The sequence below is a fragment of the Melopsittacus undulatus genome, chromosome 2 (genome assembly GCF_012275295.1).
Source record: "Melopsittacus undulatus isolate bMelUnd1 chromosome 2, bMelUnd1.mat.Z, whole genome shotgun sequence".
Lineage (NCBI taxonomy): Eukaryota > Metazoa > Chordata > Aves > Psittaciformes > Psittaculidae > Melopsittacus > Melopsittacus undulatus.
In genome coordinates this window covers 115381407-115403937 of record NC_047528.1, presented here as the reverse complement: position 1 = coordinate 115403937, position 22531 = coordinate 115381407, and the positions used below count along the sequence as shown (strand labels likewise).

At 41.6% G+C, this 22531-nt stretch overlaps 1 protein-coding gene across 2 annotated transcripts in view; it reads right to left on the bottom strand.

The window, feature by feature from the left end:
• The window catches only part of GSK3B (glycogen synthase kinase 3 beta), a 141911-nt gene that overhangs the window by 41611 nt on the left and 77769 nt on the right, over positions 1-22531 (bottom strand). For both annotated transcript variants that reach the window (XM_005143029.3, XM_005143028.4), the window contains exons 3-6: positions 22096-22179; positions 9237-9347; positions 6234-6364; positions 4368-4474 (exon numbers count right to left, since the gene is read on the bottom strand). In XM_005143029.3, the coding sequence (XP_005143086.1) occupies positions 4368-4474; positions 6234-6364; positions 9237-9347; positions 22096-22179 (433 nt within the window). The remainder of the gene's footprint in view (positions 1-4367; positions 4475-6233; positions 6365-9236; positions 9348-22095; positions 22180-22531) is intronic.

Genomic DNA, 22531 nt, shown 5'->3' with positions numbered 1-22531 from the left:
GTAGAACAATGCACGTTATGGATGTAAAGCTTAACTGTGCAGCTTCTTTTTAGAGAAGAAGATCACGTAGCAACAGAAACATCTGCACCCACCCCTGCTCCAGCGCCTATGTTTGTCCCAGAACACTGTAAGGGAATGTGGGCAGCTATCCCATAGTTCTTTCAGCAGGCAGCGGCACCCATATGACCAGTGCAGCCAGCAGCATGCTAGCAACATACTCTGGGATGGCTTAACACACACACAGACCTACAAGGAAAAAGCTCCAGCCAAAATGCTGTCAAGGGATAGCCAAAGGGCTTGGTTTGCAAAAAAAACCAACCCTCCTGTAAATGAGCTGCTGGAACAGAACTGTGTGCCATGCCCAGCAAGCCTGAGGAACACGCACACACTTGCAGAATTCCTAGTCACATGTGAAGGAAGGCCCAAGCTATGAAGGCACCCAACTGACATGGCAATGCTTGTGCCTAACCACTGAAAAATCATAGAACCAGAGTGGTTGGAAGAAACCTTAGAGCTCACCCAGTTCCAACTCCTGCCTAGGGCATGGACGCCTTCCACTTAGAGCAGATTGCTCCAAGCCCCTGTGTCCAACCTGGCCTTGAACACTGCTGGGGATGGGGCAGCCACAGCTGCTCTGGGCACCCTGTGCCAGCGCCTCAGCACCCTCACAGGGAAGAACTTCTTTCTTGTATCTAACCTGAACTTTCCTTGTTTCAGTTTGAACCCATCACTCCTTGTCCCATTGTTACAGTGCCTGATGAAGAGCTCCTCTCCACCACCCTTGTAGATCACCTTCAGACACTGGAAGCTGCTCTGAGGTCTCCACGCAGCCTTCTCTTCTCCAGGCTGAACAGCCCCAACTTTCTCAGTCTGTCTTCATACAGGAGGTGCTCCAGTCCCCTGATCACCCTCGTGGCCTCCTCTGGACTTGCTCCAACAGCTCCATGTCCTTCTTGTGTTGGTGACACCAGAACCGCACACAGGGCTGCAAGTGAGGTCTCACGAGAACAGAGTAGAGGGGCAGGATCACCTCCTCTGACCTGCTGGTCACACTCCTTTTGATGCAGCCCAGGACATAGTTGGTTTCTGGGCTCAAGCGCACACTGAAGCTGCTCATGTTCAGTTTCTTGTCAACCAATACCCCCAAGTCCTTCTCCTCAGGCTGCTCTGAATCACTTCACAAATCCCTAAAGTTGTAAGGCAGGTAGACAACAGAGCTGCTATGGGCCTGGATTTGTAGCTATTTGGCAACAGGGATTATTTAAAAATCTGGATAGGTCATTTCCCAGGTCATTATTTTAACTATAGTCCCATGTCTGCCGGATGGCACACACAGAGGCATCAACTGCAATAAATGTGTTTTGTTGCTGCTTTCACTACAGTATATATTTAAACACTGTACCAATTTAGTACTCAACAGAAAGTGCAACAAACACTACCCTGGCTGTGAGGGTGTTTTTAAAGGTACTTTTCAGGTTAAATGTAAATCATACACTTTCACAAAATAATCAACATCCTTAAACACCAGTTGACAGTTCTGTTGTGACACCCAGGATGAGAAGACATCCTGGAACCAACTTTAGTTTCTGCTAATTGAAGAGCAAGTTATGTTGCAAGGACAAATTCAGGTGTTAAAAGACAAACTAGATGAAGCCAGACAGCCTAATGCAAGTCCTGATTACAGTGCTAAACAAAACAAAGGACTACTGAAAGGGTCATGATGCAGGCTGGCTGCACCATCAGTCTTGGGCCACCACAGTGCCACTGCCTAAGCTTTAAAAAGCACTTCTTGCTCAGAAACACTTCCAATAATGACTATATTGCAGTGTGTTATTAATCATAAGCCCTGCAGTAATGTTAGCAAACAACAAAAACATTATGAAAAGAGCAGATGCCTTGCAGATAATGTATACAAAGTTCTACCAAGAACACTTTTTGGCATCATATTCTTCACTTATTTTTCATATAGTTTTAAGATAGTGTATTTAAACAAAGAAGTGAAGATCCCTACCTTACACATAAGCTCAGTTTTTGTTACCACACACAAGTGAATTCTTATATAAAGAGACTCAGTAGCAGGAAAGGGTTGTTGCATTAGCAATTCAGAAAGAAACAAGATCTGGAAAACACAAGCATGTCTCTATTTCCAAGAAACAAGACTGAAGACTTTCACAGTTCCCTATACTTTGAGCTGTGGGTAAAGTACTGGTAATTAAATGTTCCTTCCTCTCTCTTTCATGTCAGAAACCTATCAGTGTTTGTTGGTTGGTGTAGAAAGAATGCTGGTTGAGTTTGGATGAGCAATCCTATGTGAAATGGGGAAGAGTTTCACTAAGTGCTATTGCTGCCTATCTAACAAGAATGAAGGAATATGCTGGTATTTACCACCACTGGATACAGCAGCATCACAAAACTAAACCCCTATTCACTTTTCAGCAAAGCTTCTGTTGAGAAGGAAAGGAAGGGGAAATGGATAGGAAGGAAGGAGTACTTGCTGAACTTCATTTTCAAGCTAGTCTGTGCAAGTTTCAGGCTTGAGTGGGAGAAACAGGGTTTTTTTGGGGGAGCACAACAAAGTCTGACCACTGACTGAAATGCATGATGTTTTTGGCAAGTGAAAAATGGTCTCCTCACTTCAGAATCCTATTCTTATTATAGCTGTTTTAGAGACCAGCAGGTAAGAAGAAACCAAACAACTGAAAGAGCAACTTTAAAAGAGCTTTGCAGAAAAGTGCAAGATGAAGGTCACTATGCCTTTGGAACAAGAGCAATTTACACACTTATCTATAAAGCAGTCGCTTGTGCTCACCTAAAGCCCTCCTTTATGCAGTTATCCTCAGGAACAAGTTGCCTCAGTGCATTCTGATAATGCAGTTGAGCCAATCTATTCACTTTCAGCTGGAAAAATTATGTCAGCCAGGATCAGCTGTCTTCTCAGTTTGCTTCTACCTGGGCTCTGCTGCTTATCGGACCATGCAGTAATGCTGGTTCAACTCACACATGGCAGCAGAATGTTAGCCTAACCAGATGTCTCTTGTTTGAAGCTGAATTGGTGTATTAAACAGTAAACTGTGAGAGCTAGGGTATCCAGAGGAAAGGAAGAGTAGGGCTGGGGCTGTCACTTTTGGCAGCAGCCAACCATTAAGTAAGTTCTGCCCTTTTACCTTCATTGTGTTATCACTTTTCCCATGCTTCTTACGGTTCTGCCTCCTGTTTTCCAGTGGGGAGACACACAAGTGTTGCTACAATACATACTGAAGAATAACTAATGGGAAAAAACCCACTAGCTAAAGCAGGTAAGTCTTCAGGAATACTTCTTTTCAAAGAACTGGAGTTGAAATGAGCCAGCCAGCCTCTAACACCAGTTAGAACATACAAACTCTAAACATACTTTAACTGGTTATAAACAATATAATGCCAAGAATTAATCATGATCTTCAAATCTTCTTGAACATATTAAACCTTGCCTAAGAGACTCAGGTCCATAAGCAATGTAAAAGCTTAGCACAATACTGGGGAACTCGAGAGCCAAATCTTGTCTCTAACCCTAGCACTCAGAGGGAGCCTGGGGAATACCTTGACTAGACACCTGAGAAGTTACCACAACCACCCAGCAAAAACTGCTGTTAAGTTTTGGTTTTTCATTATGCAATTCAGTTTTAGGACTCCATTGTAACAAAACCTGGCTGTTCCCTGATCTCTGCCAAAACCTCCCCAGTTATTTCCATGACACAGCTATGTGCCAGGTATCAGAAAGTCATCTTTGTGTTCAAAAGTAACGACTAAAGGACAGCGTAAGTTCACTGAATGATTCAAATCAGAAAGACTGCCGCATGTAATACATTAAACCTGTTAAGATTGTTTAAAGCCAATCATCAGGCTACATTTCCCATCCCCCTGCCCTCCCAAACAACTCTTTGCTAAAACCCAAGTAGCATTGCAGAATTCTACATGTCTAAATCACAGTGTATCAAGAGGCAGTAGTTGATAGTTCCACAGTCATTCTTCACAGTTGTTTTAAGTCATCAAAGCGCTTTTCTAGCTTGAGAGCTCTTATTTACTTCTAAACTACTTGGCAGAGCTACCTGGATTTTTTCTGTTTTGTTTGAAATCAGATTTCTCTTAATACATTAAAAAAGCCCCTTTCCTAATGTAACTGACATGGAAATCTCAAAAGGCATTGAAATCACAACAGCTGTGTGCAAAATGCGAGTATTTAATAAAGAAGTGTGACCTGACCACTTGCAATAAAATTCTGCCTCTAAGGATTGTATCCAAGATCTCTGAAAATCTTAAAACTTGACTGCAGAATACAAATTCATGTAGTTGGTATAGATTTTAACACACACACACACACACATACGTACCTATACTGGAGGTATAATCGGTGGCTCCAAAGATCAACTCTGGTGCCCTGTAGTACCGAGAGCAGATGTATGAGACATTAGGTTCTCCACGAACCAGCTGTTTTGCACTGTGAAGAAAGCAAAATAACAATCTTTAAGTAACTAATGGCTGTACAGCACTGCAGTGCAGACCCACATTAACCTGCTCTGGCACTCCTCACTCACTCCAACTCCTAAATACTGAAGTACCATGTTCTTCTAAGCTGATGAAAGCCATAAACTCAAATGATTTACCATGAAATCGGTTCAATCCACCGCTACCTTACACTGGACTTAGCCAAGGAAATTGTGCCTACAGATTAGGTGATAAATAGGGTCAGATTTTTGGCTGGCAGCTGTCTTTTGCCAGGTACAAAGGTTTGTTTACAGAGAAAAAGAGGACAGAATACAGCTCAAACACAGTTCCCTTTTAAGGTTCAAAAGCTCTGGATACTCACCAGAACTAAGAGCAGGGTTTGGTTTGAACATTCCATCACAATATTCTAACTCTCTGCTGTTTAAGAGAGTGTGTTAGAGACAAAGGAAAACAAACTTTGCCACTGCAGTCACATGATAATGTGCCACAATTAACATGAAGGCTTCATTTATACTGCAAGAGATCAGCCACAAAGGATTTAACTTACAATATTGGCCCAATCACTAATGTTGGAAGTAAATAAAGGAACACAAGAGCACATTACATTCAGAACATGAGTCTATGAACATGCTATGCTTCTTTCTTAATTAACCCCATGTGTTAGACAGAAAGGAGGTGGAAGACAAAACTGCCCTTTCAGAAATGACATTCAACTAAGTAGCACAAAACCCATCAAGCGGCAAGCCAGCCAGATCATACGTCCAGCCTTCCAGTCACTACTCTCAGCCTTTCACCACCCATTTAGTCTGTACTAAAAAGTCTCAGTTTTCCACTTTCTGTATAGAAACAACAATTAACGAATTCCCACTGTTTTCTCTGTTAGCACAGAAGAAGTACCATCTTTTTATGCATTGTTACTTTTGAGTTCAGTACGATTCCCATTTCATTCCAGCACTGGTGAGGTAGACCTGAGGAGGAGATTCCCAAGCCACAAGGCATGACGATGCGCTGCTTGAATAACCACCATCTGACATTCCCACTCAGTATGGGCAAACTAATTTAGCAACGGCAGCTTCTGTGACCTCTCACACATATGCCCTAACTATTTTAGTCTGCAAAGTTGTATCACAGTCTGAAGACAGAACTTTCATAGAGAGAAATCTGTCTCCTGTCTTAATGTGGACTCCCCAGATTTCTGTATCAGTTCTAAGATTGGGGTTGGACTCTAAAGGTGACTGACTTCAACAGAAACTGGAAATAAATGTGATACAGGAAACTAGGATACAGCCCACTAAGAGCTTCAATTAGAACTGTTGCTTCTGATCTTGAGCCTCTTATGGTATTTGAAATATTAAGGCAACTGGTGTATATACAAGTAGACTAATAAAGTGTAACTTTAGCCTTTTTAGGTTATCATGCCAATGTGCCTGCCCTCTCTTCCCCAAACACATTTCACCCTAATGTTTGGTTATATTTTTCCATGGTGTTGTATTTCACCTATATGACACTGTATTTATTTTTCTAATGCCTTCATAAATAAGAAGCCTGAACTTAAATTCCCCCTTCTTGATATCCTTTACCCCCCCATATGAACTCATTTTGAGAGGAAAACACGAGTATCAATAATTTCTCTTTCAAAACTACAGACGAAGACCTCCTGGGGAACACAGAGCCCTGCTCTGCAAAGCTGTACTCAGGTTCACTTTGAAGGAAGCTCTTCTTACCAGGTTTCAGGCCACAGATGCACTTACCTTCCGAAGTCGCAGAGTTTTAGAACAGCTGTATCAGGGTCCAGCAAGAGGTTCTGTGGTTTTATATCCCGGTGGCAGATCCCAAAGGAGTGGATATAGGCTAAACTCCGGAACAGCTGATACATGTATAACTGGAACAAAGAAGCAGCGTGTTAAGGCATGTTTTTCCCAGGTAGAAACAGGGGAAACAATTATTTTAACATAAACCCTTATTAGAAGAAAAACAAACCCAACAAAACCAAAACCCCCACTAAAAGATGACCCTACTGAAGGCACATTAGTGCTATGAAGATGATCAGGTATTTGCATACCTTGTTCACCCATCCTTTGACAAATACCAACACACACGGTTCAAATTTGTTCCTTTGCCCTTCTTCCAAAATGAGCACAATTCAAAAAAGAATAACTGTGCAGCTTTCCACAGTTATAAATAACGGGAGTCACAGAAAACATACAAGTGTTTCAGTTTGCTTCATAAATCAGCTGCTTCACAGAAATGAAGAATTACAGCTTATTAACAAGAACTATAAAAAAACCCATTCAAGCCAAACACCCAACTAAAATAAACTCAAACAACCAACACCCCAAACACCACAGAAAACCCTTTTGTTGATGAAGTTATTAACAATATACTAAATGTCACCCAAGGACTATGGTAGTGTCTCAGCCTGTCACTTGAGTGAATCTCACAGTTTCTCTTGGTGAAGGGACAGACTCATTCTAATTTCAACTCTGCCCAAAAAGGCAGATAAAACCAACTGTTCAGAATAATCTTATGCAAGCCACAGCAAACAAGTATGCTGAGGGCAAGTTTTCCCTCTTTCTAAGGCTGGCTAAACCCTTAGCAAGGATGAGTACTGCAAGGGGAGATGTTACAAAGCCAAGAGAGCATCATGTGGCAAGACCACAGGGTAAGGGGAGGATGTCCAGCTGCTGGACCTACACGCTTTCAGCTACGGAGAATAAAGAGCTGCTGGATACAATTAGGGTCGTATAGCATATATTGCCATAAAGGCATGGGAAGCCCTGTTTCAAAGTTGACAACAGGCTACCTGGTTATGTCTTATCTTTGTTGTGTCCCCCGCAAGGTTCCATTTAAAACTCAAGCTACAGGCAGGAGACAGTACTGGAGATGCACCTCCACACTTCCCTTTGCTAAGCACATTCTCCACAGTTCACCTTTAACGGCCTAAAACCAAGTGCAAGTGCCAGATACTGCTATCAGGTCCTGTTTGCTGCACTTTCACCACTATCTTTGTCTTTACACTTTTTCTCTCCCTTATTTTTTGTTGTTTGTTCAGTGGGGAAAGGAGGAGCGAGAGGAGAATCATTTGAATTTTGGCTCTAGGTGTTTGGTTTTCATATTTGTTTTTCAAAACCACAACTGTGCACAAAGACAAGCAAACAAGCATGGTTTCTGACATGTTACCTACGTATTGTGCAAGTGTATTGCAAAATAATGCAAGAGATTGCTCTAACTTGAGAAGTCAAGTTGACACAGGCAGGATTTAGAAGGAATGTTTTTCATCTCCCCACAGCAAAACCAACATTTCCAAGAATTTCTTCCAGCATGTTAGAAGTTACAAATAGAAATTAGTAAGTAGATTATTAGAAAAGCTTCCTTACATTTCTTTAACAGCTTTGTTGTTATGTAGGGTAAGTATCTCTCTGCCTAGGTACCAATCAGACATGAACAAATAGGTATGATCTGCCCTCTGTGTAGCCAAGATGGCTCAGGAATTCCAAAAGCTTTAATGACAACCAGGTAACATGATCTTTTTAAATACAGAATTATGAGAAAGGCTTGCTTTGCCACAAAAATAAGAACAGCTTTCCAGGCTGCTTGGAATGGGAAGCCCCAAGCATCCAGGAAGATTAAAGAGCTGAAGCAGAATTTTCTCTCAAAGAATAAGTAAGGACAATTTTTCCCACGTTCCCATAATGAAGAGCAATTAGGACAAGAGTGCTGATGAAAGTTATATGAACCATTTATCAAAAGCTAACAGATTTTGGGGTACACATAAACCTGAAGCTCTTTACCAACAGACCAAACAGTGTGACCTTGCAGTAGAAAGTGGATGATATTCTGTGCTTTCCTAAAAGCAGGCTCCAGTGGTGGCTACTGCAGAGACATGTCATCCACAATGAATGCGTATACAGCTGTGGCACAACACTTCATTACTGGAATAATTACTATTTGTAGCTTTCACCTCTATAACTTTCATCTTCTTGCAATCAAATTCATGTTCTTTTCTCAACCCCACTATCATGTTAAGAATTAGGCTTTTAAAGAGGATTCTGGAGGAATCAATACAAATCAGGAATATTTGTGGCTTATTTCCATTTAGTCTTACTTTGGTGCCATGTTAGCAAGTTAATGCCATGTGAAAATGTGATCATTCATTAGTATGTTGATTGCGGTCACCACACTGTATGAAATGGAACTACAAGACCCAAATAGGTCCCAATTTTACAGAGAAAAAGGAAATATTATTCATTAACTATCTCCTAAAAGACAACAAAAGACACAGACAACTTAAGTGAGGTTTTGAGGCTACACTGTGCATACAAGCTCCAAGTGGGGACAAAACTATGACTTTAATGCCCTCAACAGAAGGACACAAACTCTTACTCACAGGCCAGGAAAAGGGGAATACAACAGATAAAAGGACATTATCCTTTCTGACATCCTCTTCCAGATCCTGACCTTTGTACCACTGTGTCTTTATCTCCTCAGGAAACTGAAGCTGCTCATCTGGGTGGCATCAGTCTCCAAGGTACTTTAAAAGCCCAGAACTCGTCTCACATTGTCTCCACCACCCATTCCAAGACTTCAAGAGTGCTTTAAGCCTCTCCTATCCTTCCTTTGTCATAGCAATCAGTCTAGTATCTTTTTTCCTTGCCTCATGCTGTATATGCTCCTAAAAACGTGAGAAAGAGGTATCCAGAGAGTTTATTCCCATGATTTTCTTCTTCACCTAACGACATCTACCAGTTACCTACCTTGACATAAATCATAGGGAGTGTCTGTTTGGCCCGACTATAATGTCTGGCAACTCTGTATACTGTTTCAGGAACATAGTCCAGCACCAGGTTGAGGTACACCTCATCTTTCTGAAAGAAAACAGAGAAGGAAAAAAAAAGGGAATCAGCAATAGATTCAAAGCATGAAGTACAATTAAAGCACTCAGAGAAACCAACAGGGATGAGAAAACTGTGGACATTTGAAGTACACGTCTTTAGTGGGAGCATGAACTGCCACCAAACTGTTTTTCCTCCAGGCTTTGCACTTGTGCACTAATACTTAAGCCAAACGTACGTTTAAGCTCACATTAATGAACATGGTCTCCAGCATGAGGCATTTTCTGATTGTAAACGGGGACAAGGATGTACTTATTCTGCCCAGTCAATATTTTCATTAGGAGATATTTCAAGGTGACATCTGCATCATTATTTAAAGCAATTCGTTAACTCGGCAGTCCCTTACCCAGCAGAATCCAACAAGTCCAAATTTAAAGACACCAAACTCAGTCCTCAACAACTACGCACACACACACATGAAGCTTAAAACCCCTGCATCTTTTAGAACTGTTACTTTGATCTTATTGAATTCCTAACTATTAAGAGATTAAAAATACTATTAACCATTTGTAGAGCATACGCCAGTGTTACCATTTTTACCTATTCTGTTCATGCATATTTTGATGTCCCAGTTATCTCCAACTTAAACATACAAACTTAGTCATGGCAAAACAGAACAAGCCAAAGACTTGAGTATCAATTTTGATACCAAGGATCAAGTTAGAGGTCTACCTGAACTTAACACAGAGAAACAACAAAAGTAGCTTTATTATAAGGTACTTTGTTACAGAATACATCAGCAAAGGGAAGAAAGAACAAACAGGAGTTAAATGACAAAGTACCATAATCACATTGCTTAACTGTGGAACTGGGAACTCTCAGCTGTAAAACAGGTCTTAAAAATACTTCTGGTATTTTAATGCAGTCTTCTGTACAAATCTCATCAAGTGAATACACTTATGTTGAGGGGTGGGTATAATTTAACTGCATCAACCTGAAATCTTACTTTTGAAAGCTAGGTGAATTAATCAGAAGTAACCTCTCCTGCACTTGCTGTATTAACAGCTACATCTTTCTGCAGAGGAAGACAAAACATAGACACTTTACATGGATGGAAACAGTACAGAACTCCCAGGTCTTCAAGGGGAGCCCCTTGCTAGCAGATCCACTGGCTGGTATCTTAATACCAAACCTCAGTTAGCTATAGCAATTTAACAACATTACTGTGACTTTAAAAGGTCACTTCAAGCGTGGAGTGTGGTGTGTTACTCTCATAGTGCTCTTGTTTTCCTTACCCATCTCTGTGCTGCCTCAATAGAGAGCAGCAGTCTGCAGTGAGCAAAGACATGGTAACACACAAAAAAATACATGCCTTGAATAGACAATATGCAAAGAACTGCTGGTTTTGTGTGTTGTTAAAGACTCAGAATTCAAGATCTCTGTTCAGCATTATTTGTATTTTCAGGACATTTTAATAGCTCTTATCAATACTTCCTAATAGGCCAAATCCCCTTGCAAGGCCCTGCCTACATCACTCTTTCCTACAGAAAGATGCTCTTTTTTAACATCATTGCTTAAATGACTCTGGTAATAGCACCAGTACTAAACAAATGACAATGGCCCACTAACTTACATCTGTTCTTATGGTACTTCTGCAACACAGGCAAGGAACAGCAGCCTCCAAAACCCTGCCTATGCTGCTGCCTCTTCCAGTGCCGTTCTAGGAGCTAGGTAACATGAAGGAATCTGGGGACAAGGCTGAAGAGCAAACCTTTTGAAATGGCTGAGGAAGGACAACTATCAGCAGTGCAGAGAGAATATCGGATGGCTCTGGAACTCTGTAGATGTGCAAATGTATGCTAAAATACAAGTATGTAGCTCTCTTTCACTATCCCTCCTGCAGCAAGAGAAGTTCCTTCTTTCCCTGGCTCTTCTAGCCAATAAAAATCTACCACCTCCTCTTCTTAGGTCAGAGCTTTCAAGGTATTAATTATAAAACACAGAAAACCAATGTCCTGAAAAATCAAAGTTAACTTCTGCCTGCTAAGGCAACCTGTACACCAAGAGAGAAGACAGTCTCATGAATATGAATTCTGTTTGATCCAGTGTAGGTACAACCTGATGCACATGTTGAAAGCTTGCCTCTCAGAGGATGGGAAAGTCTTACTGGCAACAACAACAGAGCACTGTTGCTGAGGTCAATTTATTTCATTCAAAGGTTCATGTTCCACATATAAAAAAGATTTACATTAAAGATTAGAGAGAAAAATGAGCAGAAATGGAACTATAGTGGGTTCATTTTCCTTTCACAGTACAAGCAAAGGGAGACATGTAAAACAGTCATACATCTGATCCTTAAAACCTCCCTACATTACTTTACAACAGTGAGTTTTGAGAATTACAGAACTCTGTTAGTCCATACCACCTTTGATTTGCTTCTCTCTCCTCCATTTTTATGTTCTGTTGGAAATGGGACTAATTCAATGCATGACGTAAAACAAGCACAAAAAACCTCAAGGCACCAAAAGAGCAGAGATGGAGGTTTTGCACTCACTCACCAATGCCTGTGAGTTTTGATGCTACCCACAGTACTTGAAAAAAGCACATGGGTTTTGCATGGTATTGCTGTAAATGTGTATCACACATTATCATCTAGAACATGAAGGCACACAATTACCTTTCCCCCAGTCAACAAACACAAGCTTTGATGTATCATTTGATGTACCCAGAACTTTAGCACGCAACTATAAAGGCAGGGCTTATGGTGTAGGCTATACAAGTAGCTGCATATTCCACTCCTACCACAAGTAACTGACACTTCAGGAGTGCTCTAAATGCCTGCTTTCATGAATTAAAGATGATTCAAGTGCTCTGACCTACCTCCTCCTGGTGCAAATCTGATAAACACTTAGAATACAATTTTCAAGAGCCCTCATTCTTCTCTGTGAGCATGAACTGGATGAAAATAACATCTGAGTTACCTGGATTCCCCTGAACAAGATTCAGGACAAGCTAGGAAGCAGTCGTGGCCTGACAAGCTCTGAGGATGATGTAAGCTGGTTTGCCTGCCTCATGCATTCCTCCTAAACACATATTTTTCCAGTGACCCAGATGTACAGCAGTAGGAAACAGGGTTAGCTCCAAGAGCTTGCCAAATGAGGGCAACTGCTTGAGGATCAAGGCTGATCTTTCCCTTACAGGAAACCTCACCATGTATTCTGCACAACTTGCTCCAGCACTGCTATTTCAAAACTGCTGGGCTGGGAACACATCAAGGTAACCTCAGCATCAGAAGCACCTCTGGAACACCCCTGAAAAGTCTCCAGAGAAGACTGCATCATGTAAATGACAGAAAGCAAACACAAGATGTCATTAAGTAACCTGTTTCTCCTTTAAGAGTCTGGGATTGAACAGATCCCAAAGAGCAAGCTTTCCTTGGCAGGTCAAATGTTTACATGCATCCATGTTCTCCTGTGCTTGCTGCTAAGGTTACCATAAAATCATGGAACAGGAGGTCAGAAGGGACCTCAAGGATCATCTGGCAAAGCATGACCTAGACTGTATATACCAACATGCTGTCCAGCCAAATCTTAAGGCTGTCCTATATTGGGCAGTTCACCACTTCCCTGAGAATATTATTCCAATGGCTGATTGTTCTCATTGGGAAAACTTTTCCTCTAGTATCCAACCAGGACCTCCCCAGGAGCATCTTGTACACATTACCCCTGGTCTTTCCATGTGACTCCTTGTAAAAAGGGAATCCTCATCTCTTTTGTAGCCATTCTTTCAATACCGGAATATGGTGATAAGGTCTCCAATGAGCCTTTTCTCTGGGCTGAACAAGCCCAGCTCTCTCAGTCCTTCCTCATGTGGCAGGCTTCCCATTCCTTGGAGGATCTTTGTGGCCCTTCTCTAGACCCCCTCCAGCCTGTCCACATCTGTTTTGTACAGTGAGGGCCAAAACTGAACACAATATTCCAAGGGTGGCCCGACAAGTGCTCGGTTGAGTGGGATAATGTCTTCTTTACCTCTGCTGGTGATTCCCTTGTTGGTGTACCCCAGCATGCTTTCTTCGCCACAGCAGCATGCTGTTCACTCCTACTGAGTCCTCCACCAGCACCCCAAGTCTCTTCCCACAGAGCTGCTCCCCACCTTGTGCAGCCCCGAGCCTGTGCTGCACTCTTGGATCGTGCTCACCCAGGTTACAACCATGTACCTTTTAAAATAGGGAGAGCGCAGGGTCCAATCCCAGAATACAGGATCAGTGTATTTCAGTAGGATTTCTACTGTAGCAATGTGGCTCCTGTACCTGCAGCCATCTCAAATGTTAGAAGCTGCTTTTTGTCACTTGGCAGGTAAATCCTCAGCTGATAAACACTGCTCCAAAACAAGCCATAACAAAATAACCACCCCCTTGCCACTGAACTGCTCTGTGCCTCTCAAGAACCAATAATTCAGGCACCACTTCACTTTGGTTGGAAACACTTCATGTAAGTAAATACTAATAAAGACTCTAACATAATAGGAAGCATGAAAAAGTCTAAGACATAAGAACTAAAACATTCTAGCAACTTCTTTATTTTTCTTTGTATCAGCAAATGGAGATAAACCAGGCTGCAAGTAAAGTACCCTGGCACATGACCATCACACATTACATGGCTGAAGACTGAGAAAAACTGACATTACCCTACCAGCACAGGAAAGGCTGCACAGAGGTCCCTAATTTCACTTCCAAAACTCTTCTCTCCTTCAATCCCCACAAATAATCTGTTTTAAGCACCATCCATTTGAGCTTAACTGGGGCCAATATACAGCAACAGCCATTGACTTCAAAGATTCATTCTTCTGAATTGTTCCTTGCATGCAAAGTGCAAATACTTCTTCTCTATGATCCCCTTCCTGCCTCAACAAACCCCAAACTAGTTCTGAGTCAGTTCTACAAGCTTTCATTGCTTTTACTCATAGATCTCACACACATTTATAACTTGTATGCGTAAAATTCCAATCAACATTAGTCAGGCACAGTCTAAGTACCACCAACACAGTAATAGAACTTGGGGAGTTCATATATGCAAACACTAGACTGAGGGCAAAAGGAAAAACCAAAACAACAAAACCCTATAAAACCCCAAGGCAGAATCACAGAATCATAGAATCATACAACAGTCAGGGTTGAAGAGGACCTTAAGATCATACAGTTCCAACCCCCTGCCATAGACAGGGACATCTCACACTAAACCATGGCACCCAAGGCTCTGTCCAACCTGGCCTTGAACACTGCCAGGGATGGAGCATTCACAACTTCCCTGGGCAACCCATTCCAGTGCCTCAGCACCCGCACAGTAAAGAATTTCTTCCTTATATCCAATCTAAACTCCTCCTGTGTAAGTTTCAACCCGTTACCCCTTGTCCTATCACTACAGTCCCTAATGAAGATTCCCTCTCCAGCATCCCTGTAGGTCCCCTTCAGATACTGGAAGCTGCTATGAGGTCTCCACGCAGCCTTCTCTTCTCCAGGCTGAACAGCCCCAACTTTCTCAGCCTGTCTTCATATGGGAGGTGCTCCAGTCCCCTGATCATCCTCATGGCCTCCTCTGGACTTGTTCCAACAGTTCCAAAGTCTAAGTCAGCATCTAGTAAAATATTAGAAGTTCTCTTGATTTCCTACCTTGAATCTAAGGAAAATTTCTCTGAGCATCAAGTAATAGGATGAAAAGGTTAAGAAGCTATCCTGGGCACTCTTTCTTCCAGGGTGACTGAATTTACCAGTCAGCATTTGGACAAAGTGATGAGCATGCTCATGCAGTTTTCATCTCCTGGCAGATCAGTAACAGCATGGTTGTGAGTCTGATGTGGTTTGCAGGTGATTTCTCACTTTTATGCTTTTACTTTTGTTTAACCCCAGGTCACAATTTGAGTTAGTTTTCAGATGGAGTCCATGTGCTCTGCTGTGCTAGCACAACTGAGAGGAGATGAACAACACAGAGGTTTCTTTACCTTTGCATTTCATAGAATCCCTGACTGGTTTGAGTTGGAAAGGACCTTAAAGCTCATCCCGTTCTAACCTCCCTGCCACAGGCAGGGTCACCTTCCACTAGAGCAGGTTGCTCCGAGCCCTGTCCAACCTGGCCTTGGAGAAAGAAACGTGGAACTGCACTCTGATGAAACTCACTTTACTTGCCTACTCATGCTGAAAGCACAGAGATAAGCAATAAACCTAAAATTAAGGAACATGCCTCCAGAGTGCACTTCTCACTGAAATTATCTCAAGGCATCAGTATTGGGGCTATATGAGGTAAATAAGCCAGTCAGTTTACTCAAGGGGACCCTGTTTTCTTTATCCTATGACACCACCCACCAATGTTTTTCAGAGGTAGGTGCTACACACGGAGCTGTTACAGGATGGCAGCTACACAAGGGTTCTGTCAAGAAGCACTCAAGGGTTTAACTTGGGAGTCAGAAAGCAAGAAAACAGATTGCAGTATTTCACTTGGATTACGCCTTCTTTCAGAGTGCATTACTTAAACACCCGAGTGTCAGCGTGAAGTAAGATATGCCCTTCACCCTGGCTTAACCACCTAGATTTAGACAATGAACAAGGTTCAAAGTCATAGAGTTTTGGTCTTAAGAATAAAAAAAACCCATTATTCTACTTTTTCCTAAAGCTACAAGCAGCATGTATTTCACACACACTTACCAAGTGCCGTGAAACACCCATCTCCTTCTCTTCTCCTGAAGGCTGACACAGTACATTAAAGGTACTAATGCTTTGGACTTGCTTTCAAAGATAAAGTGAGAATTTGCAGCCTTCCTACTCTAACTACTGAGTAGCCATGATACACCGGAAAAATCTGAACATGCAAACCATTGTGTAGCTGACTTTATTTGTACACAGGAATGGTGACATCCAGTGACCACACTGCCTGTGTTTACTCGCAGTTTATAACCACATCTATTTCATAACACAGATGTGGCTGCCATCAAAGTAAAGGAACCGTAAGCTTAGAAATAAAGCAGATAACTCCAGGGGGGTAAAAGTAGTTGAAGACTCTACTTCAGTGTCTATTACTTTCTATGAGTACTACAAAAGTTGGGCAGAATATCTCCTTTCCTATTCCCTGACTCTTCATGACTGAGTTTAAGAACTGTCCCAAGATAGAACTCTGTTCCTATACCTACTTGTCAAAGCTTAAAATTGCTCTCTTAATGCTGGCTGCTTTTCAACATAACGCAGTCTGATGTAGGTAGAAACTGCCAGCTGGGTCAGCTATGATGATAGCGTAAGGACAGAAGTCAAGCCTCCCAGTATAATTCACATTTAAGAACCTTCCCAGGACTTGTTCCAAGACAATTGGTTTGCATTGTCTGCCTTTGATCAATGAAAAGACTTGGTTCTTAGGTTGTGTGCATTAAGCCTTTCCCTTTCATCAAGAAAGACATTTCCTGACATAGTTTTTCCTTCTCTGAAGAGAGAAAATAGTAAAGAGTTTATGAATCCTTGCTGATTCTTGTTTGTTTTATGCCCTTCATAAAATAATATAACTAGCAATAACTCTGTTGGAAGATGGAAATTACCAGGTAAAGTTGGGATCATGGGGCTATCCTGAGTACCTTACCATTAAAACAAAAAGCAGAGCCTTTGGAGATCCACTATTTTCTTACTTTCCAGACTCAGTGGAAATTTCTGAATCATGACACAGCCACGACAGCAAACCAGGCAAGATAATGCACAATAGTGGTTCAAACTGTATGCTTGCCTCAGGACGAGCAATATGAGCTACTTTCGTGATGGCCACCCAACACAGGAAGATGAGAGCAGTGGCTAGAGCTGCTAGTGGAATGACATAAGAGTGACTAACCAGATGTACTGGAATAGAGCAAAACCATGGAGCTTCCCATTTCCACTGCACACATCTATCACACTGAGAATGTAGCTACTGCTGCTTAGCCCTACCACAAGCAGACAAAACTGCTATTTCTATTAACACAACCTACTCAAAAACCAGAGACTGCTCATAACTACAACTAAGAAAATTCCCAGCATGTTGCAAGCCCTAACAGCAGTAACTGATAATCATTATCTAATGACTACTGCCCTTCCTGAAATGAGCTTGGCAGGCCTCAGGCAAGGACTACAGAGATACCAACATCACAGACTCCTCATAACTGGCATTAATTGCTCCTTTGTCGACAGCGCAGCAGTTCTGCCAAGGACTGAACAGAGCATAGTGACTAAATTCATGTCTAGTGCTAGCCCTTCAGCACGTCACTAGACTGGTGCAAATCATTCACACAGGCTCTGGCAATTCAAGACTGGGCTCATGGCTCTGCTGATCGAACTTCTTGTGCTGTTTCTTCATTTCTTTCAATGACGAAACCAAACCATTCAACTACAAATACAAATAACAGGGTGCACAATAGATGGCCCTTGTGAGAGGACTCATCTGAGCACTCCCGCAAGAAATGGTTGTGATCCATCTCTTCCCAACAGGAATACGAACCTGGAGAAACACCAACTATTTAAGCAAAGCCCAAACTTGCAAATCAAGTAGCTGCTCTCTTTCCAATCCTACCCATTCTATGATTCTTCCAAATGCCTTTGTTGCAGTTTCATACACTACTGTCAAAATGCTTCCACAGCAGCTTGTACATGCAGCTCCACATGTATCTCCTGCACGTTTATTTTAAACCTCAGTCTAAGTCTATTGGAGTAAATTTCCATCCTGAGTCTGCATGGACTTTTGGCTGCATGCCCTTACAGCTAAGGCTAAATAAGACTAGAAATCAATTAGAGCATGCAGAAGGGCTAGCTCAGCCTCCAAAAGAGTCAGCGTACTGCCTATCTGTGATCTCTCTGTGTTTCCATATATGCTTGCTTTGAGCCCTCTGAATCTCAAGCTACCTTAAAGGGGGAGGGGAAGGGAGAGTTACATAATCAGAGATGCAATTACTTCATAAAAACTACATTTACTTTACTTTCTTATGATTTGATGTAGGAACAAATCTCCCTGGTGCTTCTTTGCCTCTTTTGGGCATGGATATGAATTGATCAGACTATTAAACACTCAAAAGCACCCACAAAAGAAAACCTGACAGCTATGAAATATCACAAAGAAAGAGCTAAACCAGAAATAGAGGTGGAAGAAAAATGGGGAATAGGTTCTCATTTCAGGTTTTACACAGCTGAATAATTTTACTCAGCAGCCACTGATTTAAGAACTAAGGTCATGCTATAAAACATCAGGGAATACTTTCAACAAATGAGCTAGAGAAGTTATTGGGTATGTCCATATCTACCCTCCCTTGGAGCATGACTGAAAAAGGTCCTCAGCAGAATGAGGCTAAAACAAGACAGGCAGCAAGACCATCTGCCCCTGCTGCAGTAGCTCAACATTTACACTGATACACCATGCTAAACGCAAGGCAGGCCCTGAAATAAAGGAAAGGTAGCAAAAATCAAGCCACAGATGCATGCCTTCTTAATACGGCCTGATATCCCTTCCAGTGGCAAGCTGACAGGCAAACCAGGCATCTTACTCAAGACAATACCAAAACTACAAAACGCAGCAGAGTTGGCTAGCCCTATAATATTGATTGCTTTCTCTAAGGATTAACAGGAAAACCACAAATCACTGAAATACAGCATGGAAAAGACTTGTGTCTATTCCCACTAACAGAATCTTCCATATGCAACTCAGTCCATTATTTGGTTGTCCTTCTTTATGCTCTGGTTCAGTCCACCAGTTATAGTTACATGTTCTGGACTACTGAGAAGCATGTTACAGCTACAGAAGTCACTGCCCTGCCATCAGATATCTCATACAGCCTCAGAAAAAAGCTCATTAAGGAAAAGTCTTCTGAAAGAACTGGGTTATCCAACAGGTAGGTCTGACAAATGTCTGTAAGCTTAGAACAAGGAAAGAAACAGGGAGCAACTAGTTTATAGAAGCAACCCAAATGCCATGCCTGCCAACTGTCGTATTAATATACATTACATGCTCTCTTTGAGCTCTCTTAAAGTAGAAATCATTAGTCAAACATGACTGATATGTAGTCAGTACTCAGAATAATGTTTTTATATATACACACATGTATAAAGGCGTATCTGTGTGCATGTACGTGCATATATACACAGACATGCACACCCCCACCTCATATAGGGCATACCTATATAAAGGCAATGCAAATTCAAAGATGCTCACAGAAGAGGGAGCCACCCAGTCACAGAAAACAAAGGAGAACGAATCAGTCAAAGCCATGTTTGATACAAGACTTCCATGCTGAGGCTGGATTGTTTTTGGTAAAAGCAAGAAGGAAGTTTAAGTGAGCAGGAGACATAAAAAGGAGAGTTCACTGCAAGGAAAAAGAAAAGGAGGAGTACAAACACTTCAACCAGTTCCACAGATAGCCCCAAGGAAAAGCTATCAGAGAGCTCCAAATCTCTATAAACTAGCTACAACTGATACAGCTAAGGAATAGTCTTACTAACAAGAGTTATTTTGAATTCTTTTTCTATCTGATGCTATTTTCTGTTGTGTCAAGTTTTCTAATCATGAACTAAACCCACTGTTTTGCTAGAATAAAGCTAATTTTAAGGTTGTCTAAAAAATGCCTAGTAGTGCCTGTTAGGCACATAGTATTCAAAGAGTGCCATTCTGACTGGATTTGGAGAAATCCTTGACATACCTCCAAAAACAAGACAGATTTAAGCTTCTGGGGTATTAGCTAAGAAAGAGCCAAAGAAAGAAATGCCTCTAGGCTTAGAGACACCAGTATCAAGTAACAGGGAATAAGGGGGAAGTCCAAGGAACACTCCAGCTGGAACAAACAAGTGGAGTCATCACAGCAGCACAACAAACTTTATGCAAGAGAATGCTGCATTTACATTGGTATCAAAATTAAGTTCATCGGTGAATTATTTCATTAAAGGCATCAGCAGTATAACAGGTACCTCTCATTACTGCTAGACTTGAGTTATTTAGCATGAAACAGAGACTAAATGGCAGTGGACTGTTAAGTTCTCCATGAAAAGAGGCAACAATTGCAAGCCCCACTCATCGCTATGCTCCCACATAGTTATTTGGATTTTTACACTACTCTTCCCATTGGACTTAGCTTCAAAAATCAGCTTATATAAAGCTCTGAGTACCCAGCATCTAAATCCTACATGTTTTAGAGACACCATGTCTAACACAATTGCTTCCTACATGTCCTTCCTGGTTACCTTACACTTTTCTTCCTTTTCATCCACTGCCCTAAGAGTCAGTTTCATTATGAAGCCTCATGGAAACTCTTGCAAGCCTATTATTTATCATTCTGTATCGGACTGCAAAGAGACCTTGCAGCCGGAACTCCAGTATTACAGTGCTGATGTGTGCACCTTTGCTCTAGGGACTGCTTCACGTTTGTCCTGTTTTGCAAGAGGGCCGCAGTGGAAATCTCAAAGGCACAGAGCAGAGGCATGATGAAAGGTGAAAGTAATGTGAAAGAAAACTTTCCACTCGAGCATTAACATTTGCTGCTCATGGATTAGAGGTTGCAGTTTTAAAATCAAAACTCAGTGTTGCCAAGAATCAGCCACGTGGAGCTGAAACAGCAAAATAGAAAATCCAGTCTCAAGCTCAACACCAAGTTAAAGATTCCCAAAAGAGTTTTACTCAAGTTACTGTTACACAAAGGATCCCGATTCAGTGTCCTGAGAAGTTTTAACACTTTCACTGTCTGCAGGAGGTTTCTGAAAGCCATTAGATAAGGCACTTGCCTTCTGTTTGTTTCATTAAATTCTACTTCACCCTAGTCAAGTTACAAGCTGAACCCAAACCCTCCTTGACTCTATTTCACTTCTTGTACTCATGCTGCTTGAGGAATGTGTGGTTACGTGCTAAATGAGCACAATATAGCTCAAAAAAAGACACTTAACTACCAAAAAAACCTGCAAGAGCCATATCACACTGTGAACTCTTGCTATTACCAGGCAAGGGCTGACTCAAACAAAGAAAGCATAAAAACATTAAATCTCGTTTCTCCTTGATGCCTGCTACGTGGTTTTGCAAGTTTTCCATAGGCACAGGCAAAGGAGGTGAAGTGCAAGGCCAGGTCTCCCCACGCACCTCTCTGAGAGGTAACAAAAGAGCTCTTCCAATCACCCCTTTTGTGCACTGCACAAGACTGCAGCAACCTGCCACCAACAACTTGTCTACCTCCAAAGACCATGAAGTGGATGGGTTGCTGCTCCCATTCTGTTGGGGTAACAGCAGTTAATGGCCTTTTAGCAGCTACTAGCTCTTGTATACAGCATTGTGCACATGTTTACCAGCATCTAAAGAGAATGAAGCATGTAATCTGCTTTTAAAAAATGAGAAATCAAAAAACTTATAGAAATTATAGAATTTATATAAATGTTTATAACCATATATAAAAATACCAAGGCAGTTCACAAGGCCATCTAGCCCATCCTAGAAAACACATATGCACGTGTGAAAAGGCAGCTCTAGAATGTGTGAATGAAGCATGGCTGTGCTCCAGTAAGTTAAAAAGGAGATCGTGTGTATGCAGATCTGTTGCACTGTTGTTGTCTTGTACTAATGACACTACTCCTCATGGACCACACACTTCCATATTGAAAAAGATGTGTTCCAACATGATCTGCTGGGGATCACTATGGCATTTTCTCCATGCTACCATGTTTACTATCTTCACATTGCTGTCTCTAGAAATACAAACAGTTCAGTTATAACCAGGTGGTTACACCAAGAGGCACTGCCTTGTTTTCCATTCTTACCTTCTCTCCACTGGAGTAGAAGAAATAACGCAATCGGACAATGTTACAATGATCCAACTTTCTCATAATCTGGAGCTCTCTGTTCTGAAACAAGAGAAAAGCAAACAATTAAAGTCTTTGCTCACAGAGTACTGCAATGAACACACCTTAATATACAGCTACAGGAGCTGACAAACCAAAGAACAACTGAAGCTGTAAAATATGTCAGCCAGAATGGTTGGAAGCCTGTCCCCTTTAAATACTGTAACAATTAAGCAGGCAACTAAGTTTCTGCTTTTGTTCAACCAAGGTTTAACCAGGTTCAGGCAGGCAGAATAAAAAGGTTCTCATTTTATATCAGCCTTAAAAAGCTATTAAAATAGAATCAGTCCATTATATGCATGATAAACTGGGGACTTTACTGCAATATCCATTATAACAGAGCCCTGAACAAATG